The sequence below is a fragment of the Castor canadensis genome, chromosome 1 (assembly GCF_047511655.1).
Source record: "Castor canadensis chromosome 1, mCasCan1.hap1v2, whole genome shotgun sequence".
NCBI classification, from domain to species: domain Eukaryota; kingdom Metazoa; phylum Chordata; class Mammalia; order Rodentia; family Castoridae; genus Castor; species Castor canadensis.
The window spans coordinates 142125408-142134030 of NC_133386.1; the positions used below are offsets into that span (position 1 = coordinate 142125408).

The 8623-nt window shown below is 33.9% G+C and overlaps 1 protein-coding gene across 1 annotated transcript; it reads right to left on the bottom strand.

Annotated features, from left to right (window-relative positions):
* Positions 1-6357: 6357 nt before the first annotated feature.
* Positions 6358-7308, bottom strand: LOC109694083 (olfactory receptor 52A5-like). The gene has a single exon (XM_020175784.1). It carries the CDS (start codon positions 7306-7308, stop codon positions 6358-6360), a length of 951 nt encoding a protein of 316 aa, XP_020031373.1.
* Between the last annotated feature and the right edge of the window lie 1315 nt (positions 7309-8623).

The window sequence follows — 8623 nt, forward strand, 5'->3', positions numbered from 1 at the left end:
GGTAGAAAGGAGAAAAATGGAGGGGACAAACCAATTCAAGATATAATAAATATATACTTGGAAAAAATCATCATGAAAATCCTTATATAGCTATCCAAAAAAGCAAAAAGAAAGACAGGAAGGTAAAACAGATCCTGTGTGCACTTGGTACCACTGGAAGGAGGAAGATATAAAGAAAGGGTGAATATGGTGAAAATATTATGTACTCATGTATGTAAATAGAAAAATGAGATCTATTGAAACTATCCTAAGAAGAAGGGAGACAGAAAAAGTAAAATTATGGAGGGGTGAATGTAACTAAAATATATTGCAAGCACTTTTACAAACATCCCAACGTCTCCTCAGTACAGCAATATATGATAATAAAAATAAAAGTTTTTAAAAAAAAGGAAAAGGGAAGGCTCATGCCAGGTTCCCTTCTCTACTTGCTGCCCTTTCTGAGTCCTGATAAACTCTTTCTTCTTTCTTTCCCTTGTCATTTTAGGATTAGGGATGGCAACTTTGTGCATGTATCCTATATTGATTTTCCTAAATTTTTTGCCAATTTATGATTACCCCAACATCAAATTCTTCAAATTATCCAAATATGAGCATGACTTGATCTTTTTATTGTCTTTAAATCTGTTTCACCATCTCATTTACTTCTATACTGATCTTTATCATTTCCTTCCTTCTACTTATTTGTGGTCTGGTTTGTTTTTGTTCAACTAGCTCCTTTAGATACTGGAATAGGTGCTTGATTTGATAATTCTCTGCTTTTTAATGTAGTATTGATTGGCATGAGCTTCTGTCTTAGGTGGAGTTTAACTGCTGTTTCATTGTCAAAATACTATACAGATAATCTGTTCATGTCTAAAAGTGGGGTGACAATGTCCCCAAAGTTACTGTGTTAGAGTTATTCTTTCCTTTCCCTTTAGATGTATGTGTTTGGGCTCATTCTATACATACTTATATATATGTATATATTTACTGTTTATTCTTTATCATTAGATAATTACTATTTATTCTATATCATCATATACTGACCTCCCTCCATTGCTTGCCATTTTCTTTTTACCACTTTTGATTTAAAGTCTGTTTCATTTGATAAAGCATGGCTACTTCTACTTTCTTTAGGATTACATTTACACTGCATTTCTTACTGTTTCTCTCTACTTTCAATCTGTATGTAGCATTAGAATTTAAGTTTTTTCTTATATGCAATATAAGAAAAAAAAGTTTTGTCTTTTTTCAGTCACTTTGTGTCTATCAATTAGAGTATAATCTATTTTCATTTAACATAATTATTGAGAGGTAAGGTATTACTAAAACCATCTTGATACTTGTCTTCTAGTTTTATGCAATTTTTATTTCTAACTCTCATAGTTTTCTTTGAATTTAATTGTTTTACATTAGTAGTGTGTTTTGACTTTTTGAATACTATTTTTGGTTTGTCTTTGATAGATTTACATTTCATGGTTACTATAAGGTTTGCAAAAAATATCTTTGGGTTACAACAAACTATTTTAAAATGACTGCAACTTAACATTGATCATAAGATATGAAAAGAAACAGAAAAAGAAGAAAACGAAAAAAGCTTTAAAAAACCCTTTTCACTTGCATTTCATTCCTTCTCAATTTTGGTTTTGATGTCTCCATTTACATCTTTTGATATTGCCTATATCATAATGGTTAATGTAGTAATTATTCTTAACTGTTTTGTATTTTAGTCTTCATAGTGCTGCTGTGAATGGTTTATATAAAATGTTTACTTTCAAGCCTTCACATTCTGGCTGTAGAGTTATTCTTTCTGGTGATTTTATACCACCTGGTATCTTCTTCTTACTCATTAACATCTTCATTTAGTTGAAAGGACTCTTTTCAGCATGTTAGTCCAAGTTTCTGATTACATTAAATTCACTTAGCATTATTGGGCACAGTATTCTTCTTGACAGTTTTCATTCGTTTGTTTTGTTGCCCCTTCCATACTTTGAAAATGATCAGTATTCTCACTGAGCCGCTAAGGTTTCTGCTGAGAAGTCACAGGAAAATTGTAATACACTTATGATATATTTGTTTATTTGTGGTTCTTATCTTAAGACTCATGTTTTTAGCTCTAAACATAGTTGGCTTGGTCTATTTGAATTTGACTGACCTTTAACATTCCTGTACCTGAACATTTGTATTTTTCTCTTTGCTTGGCAAAATTTGTGGGTTTTTTCTTTGAATATCTTTGCCCACCTTTAACATTATCAAGTTCCTCTTGAACTCTAATGCCTTGAATATTTTTTCCTTTAATGGTGTCCCAGACTTCCTTTAATCTTTCTTCATTTTTTCATTCTTTTTTCATCAAATGTATATTTGTAAATGGTCCATCTATGTGCTCACTAATTCATTCATCTGTGTAGTATATTCTATTCTTTTGTCCCTTCTTTCATAATTTTGATTTCACCTGATGTCATTTTCAGCTCAAGGATTTCTGTTAGATTTTTAAATTGATTCTATCTCTCTGTTAATTTTCTTTGCCAAAGTGTTAAATTGTTTCTGTGTTTTCTTGAAGCATACTGAGTTTCATTGAAACAGCCATTTTGAATTCTCATCTGACAGTTGCTAAAAGATCAGTTAAGTCACTTTATTTTGTTCTTTATGTTAGGGCATAGTTCTCTGAAAGTTATTGATTCTTGTTGGCATAAAATGCTGTCTTTTTATTGAAGGATTATACGTTCCTTTCAATCTTCACTGTATTGTTTTTTGGTGCCCATTCTTCCAAAATTTCTTAGCTCATTTTCTCTGTGGACACTACTACTATTTCAGCACTAAATGAGTTAATCCAGCTCTGAGTCTACTGCTTATCTTTTGTTTTTGCTTCAGCATTTAAAAAGGTCCCCAAATCCCAGGGTTGTCCCAAATCCTCAGTTGGTATTTTCTTCTATAATGACTTGGGGAAGTGTCTAAAAAGGTTATTTATCCACAGAAGTCTCTAATTGTTTCCAGGAAAGGCCATTACTCCTTATCCATGGTCACTGGCCCACTGTCAGGTAAAATAGGATTCTGATTGACCATAGTATTACTGTGGAAGTACCACCTCAGGCCCATTAGTAATGACTTGACAGTCACCTATTTTTCCTTCCCCCAAGAGAAGATTACTAACTGTGTTGTTCTGCCTGAGTTTGGGTGTGAATAGAATGGGTAACACTGAAATGACAGATCATACCTTGAGACTAGAGTCCACCAAATACGGTGAGCCCTGGGGCATGATCAGGCCCACAGTGCTATGGCCTGCCTTCTGTAATGGTCTCACATGCAGCCAGGTACAGCTGATGCTGGCCAGAATATGTCTGACTACTTTGGTGCATGGGTCACCATCTGGCACCTGTGTAGGCACTAAGATGACTGTAACAATTTGGAAACACCCAGTGATAGGCATTAACAGCACTTTCCTGCACTAATCTACAGTGGATGGAGCTTTGCTCTTTATGTGGGAGTAGGGTTGGAGACAGTATCTCCAGGTCTTGAATAAAGGGGGACTAGAGGATCAAGTCCTAGAGATGGGACTTGATTGGCCTAGAGGTAGGAGCCATGGAGTCTTCTAGCACTGAGTTTCACTGTGGTGGATCTGGTTACTAGTTTCAAGTCAAAGGTCTTAACATAATTCTCTCTTCCTTCACCAAACAGGAGGCATCCAAAACTATAATGTGCTACTTATACTTTGTGAGGGCTGACAAGGGCAACTCCTTCTTTCCTATCTTTTTCAATGTGTCTTTACTTATTTTGATAGTAAAATCAGGCTCAGTGACATTTCCTCTTGTTTCCTTCACACTTATGGAAGTGGTTTGGTGCATGAGTGGTGGATTAAATTGTTATCTCTGTGAGGAGACCATCACTGGAGCATTTTACTATACGTTCATGTACTCCACCTTTCTACTTTCAATCATACACCTACCCTTTGGTGAAATCATCTTACACGAGGTATGTATCTCCCAATGAAAGCACATGTACAAAAATACTTACAAATTAATGTTAAAAGTAGCTTTATTTGTCACAGTCCCAGCTTGAAAAGAATGCAAATGTCCATGGATAAATACGTCATAGAATATCTATACAGTGGAACATTATCTAGCAAGAAAATGAATTATTGATCAATAAATCTAAAAGTAATTGGTAAAATTTGAAAGGAATCAGAACAAAATGCAACTGAATGTTGTATGATTATATTATCCAGAACATCTAAAAATTTTAACACATTTTATTAGTAGCATTCAGGTAAATTATTGCCAAAGATGACAGTTAATGTAGGGATAGGTTACAAATGATACACGAATTTGTCAAAATGGTTCAGATTATATATTTTAAGTGTGTACAACTAATCATATAAAACATTCTATAAAGTCATATATAATGCCTCCTACTTCTATAACTAAAAAAATTCTGAATTTATTTTATATATTAAGATATTTTATGTGTAATGCCTTTTCAAAAATAATTGATATATTTTTCATTTGTATTTTTTAAGAGGATTAATCCTCACAAGTTGCTTTATTTGCAATATTGATGTCATGAACTCTGGAGCATCTAATTCTCCAATGAAAAATTGAAAGGAGATATTCAGTTATTAACTTTTTAGCATCTTATTCAGCATTTTTATATGGTCTCCCTGTCAAGTGATATGTTGTCTGTCTTGTCACTTTAGTGAGTATATTATTTCAAATATAGTTCATGCTTACTAAGTGTTATTAAAAATCAAACACTTCAAGACTAGACTTTATTTCCACTTCATTGACAAATTCTCCTTTACCAAATTTAAATGTGTGTCTGCATGTCTGATTCTGTGAGTGTGTGTGTGAGAAAGAGTGACAGAGAGAGAGAGAGAAAGAGAGAGAGAGAGAGAGAGAGAAGGTGGTTTTATATTCCTTTCTTTGGCCATTTATGGATGCAAAATTGGGAATTCAGAAGTTTTTCTCTTTCTACTTGATTCTTTTTGTGTACTTATTTATTTAGGCAGTATTGAGTTTGCACTCAGGGCTTCAAGTGTTGGGCAAGCTCTCTTCTACTTAAACCATGTCCCCAGTCCTGTTTACTTCAGTTTGCTTTTCATGTAGAATCTCCATTTTTTTGCCCTGGTTGGCCTCAGACCAGGGCCCCCCTACCTCAAGCTCCACAGTAGCTAGTATATAGGTGTCTGTTACCATATCTGACGTTTCTTTCTAATTTAAACATCTTATTGATTCCTATTCTTGGAAGTCGATTGAAGAAAATTGTCACAAGATTTCTATTTATGCATCATCCTGAGAGAGGTTGAAAATATAGAGGAAGAGGAACAGCAAACTGTGAAAAAAAGACCCCCAAAACTAATTTTGTGTTTGGCTTATATTTAATTTCAAGTCTGTCAAGTCTATATGCTTCCTTTGCATAAATGGTATAGGAATGAATTACTGAATAATATTTATCTCTTACTAACATTATATCACAGTCACTAGGTTTATTGTTTTTTCAATACTGTATGTTTAATATGTTCATAATTCATGTCATTTTTAGTAAGATTTAAGAAGTACCAGGCAATGTTATATTCATTGCTGTTACCAGCATAAGCATACACAGTTTTGGAAGATAGAGGCTAATAATAGGTATTTTTTAAAAACCTTATACATTTATTTCTCTCTTTGTTCAGTTGGAGACTGGACCCTCCAAATTTTAGTAAAACTGAAATTATAAATCCACTAAAATGGCTGGTTTCATGAAGGTATTTCTGAAATAAGCTTATATCTCTCTTTTTGTTTACCTAAAATGTATATCTGTAAATTTGAATTTTTAATCTATTTCTTCACATTTTTACATATTTGGAGTATTCATTGTTTTGTGCTTTGGGGTTTAAATATATAATTTGTGTGTTTTATTACTGGTTTTATATTAAAAAGCATTTTAGAGGAAATATAAAAAATAAAAGATCTTAAATTCATAAAATGAAGATTTAAAAGCAAATATTAGATGCTGTAATATAACAAAATTATAGTGATGGGTTAGATAAGAACTTTTAGAAAACTGCCTTTGAAAGAACCTGGAATCAAGTTCTATTTTCTGCAATTTGGTTTTGTATATGAGTCTCAGTGATGTCACAGGGAAATTTCTAATTTTAAATGGAGAACACAAAAGAAATGCATTAAACAATTTGAAATCTCAACACGTGAGACTTTTTTCATTTATACATGGGTCCGTGTTACTCTTTTTAAATATTTATTGAAGAAATCCCTAAATTATGAACAAATGAAATTTTAACATATTTTCTCACAAGTACATACTTGGAAAAGATGTAAATTTTTACCTCTTCCAAGTTGCTACATAGAAGTTATTTGATATTTCTGTAGAAGGAGTCACTAATGATCAAGACCTTTGGGAGGATAAAAACATTTTCAAGACTCGTTCTCGGATTTGTTTAGTCTTAACTCCATAGACAATAGGGTTGAGAAAAGGTGGGACTAAGAGGTACAGATTTGACAAGAGGATATGAACATACGGTGGTATGTGGGAACCAAACCTGTGTGTGAAGAAAGAGAAGAAGGCAAGGAGGTAGAACTGCAGGAAGACGCAGATATGAGCAATACACGTGTTGAAGGCCTTCAGTCGTGCCTCCTTCTGGGGCAACTGGAAGACAGTGATAAAGATTCGAATATAGGACAATGTAACAAAGACTATGTCAAACCCCAGGATGGAAAAGGCAACGAATAGGCCGTATATCTTGTTGACTCGTGTATCTTCAGCTGCCAGTTTCACAATGGCCATGTGTTCACAGTAAGAATGGAAGATAACTGTAGTTCTGTAGTGTTTAAAACGGCATTTGATGAGCAATAGGGAGGGTACTATGAGAATGAGAGCCCTGAGTGTCACCCCAACTCCAAGATTAATCAAGAGCTGTTGAGAGAAGATAGTAGCATGTCTCAAGGGGTTACAGATGGCCACATAGCGATCCAGGGCCATTGCCAGCAGGACACCTGACTCAGTTGCCTGGAATGAGTGAATAAGCCCCATTTGCAGTAGGCAGGCATCAATGGAAATCTCTGGAGAATGAAACCAGAAGATGCCTAACATTTTGGGAAGAATACAGGTACTAAGTGCAATATCTGTTGCTGCCAACATGGCCAAAAAAATATACATGGGGCTATGGAGGCTGTTTTCAATTTTGATTATAAATAAAATTAGGGAATTTCCAATCACAGCAATGACATACATGACACAGAATGGAATCCCAATCCAGTGCTGTATGGACTCCAGGCCGGGAATCCCAACTAGTGTCAGTACAGAAGGCATGAAGACTGAGCCATTAGCAGCCAGCATGGTAAATTTGTCAGAACCAAGTAGTGATATTGTTTCTGCTTCTACTCCATGGGAAAACCTGATTGCTTAAAAATAAGAAAAATTTAACTCATTTTAGCAAAATACGTGTTAGGTTAAGAGTATACTATCTTATCTATTTCATCCTTAAAACTTCTAATTTTCTATCTCCTTTTCCAAATCATTGAAAGATCAAGTTCCGTGTTTCTCCTTGCCTTAATCACTTTCGGTGAATGATACTAAATTCTCTAGATCACTTCTATCTGGTCCATGACTAATAGACTATGCAGATTTCCTGATCCATATGCCTCATCATATAGGCTTTCTTATGATCTGGCAAGAAGAAATGAAAACATCATTTAATGTAAAGTTATTTCAAGAACTGGGTACAACTACACTAAAAGTGAATAATCCACAGTGGTGTAGATATTCAGGTAACTCAAAGTCAGAGGAACGTTTTCCAGGAATATTTGCCCCTTGAAGATCACTGGTTCTCTTTCTCAGGTTAGTCTCATCATAGTTATTTCTTTCTCTCATAGACTCTCTCAGAATGCATTCAAACTAATTTTTAAAGTTCATTTTTCCCCAAACCAAACAGTTCATTTCGCATCTTATCTTACTTCTCCTCTGGCAAAATAAATCCATTATTTTTTAATTTATGGTGTGTTCTCCTCAGAAGTTACTCCTGGAACTTGTTCTCACCTTCCATTTCCTGCTACATGCACATTGCTTTTTTTTAATATCAAGTACCAAACTGTCTTCTCTGCTTTTCACTCTCTGTACTTCAGGAAGGTTTTCTTTTAATAATACATGCTCATGTGTGTCTTCCTAACATCAAGAGTTAATCCTACTACACACAATGTAAAAGTTAATTTCTTAACAATCTTATTCAGAAACAACTACAAATTATCCGTCATATTCAATTATTGTGTGAAGCTTTTGTGGAGCAAAGATAAATTTATTCTATATTAATTAAGTATCCACATTGCTAGGTGCCCAGAAATCAAAAAGAGGCTTTCACCATTCATTAATTACAATTGGCTCTCATAATATCTTTAAACAATGCAGGTTATTTTACTTTCCTTAGCTTCTTTCAGCACAGCTATGAAAAATTAATAATCAGGTTATTAATTTATAAAAGAAATGACTAATAAAAGGAAGTCACTTTTTAATACATTTTGTATTTTTTAGGAAAAGGCTAAGTGAGAGATTATTAAATGATGTGACAATAGTGAAGGATTATATAGGAAAGAAAACCTATGGTACTCATTAACTCAATAAAGCAAAATGAGAGAGAATGGACTAAAAATGTTCTTGG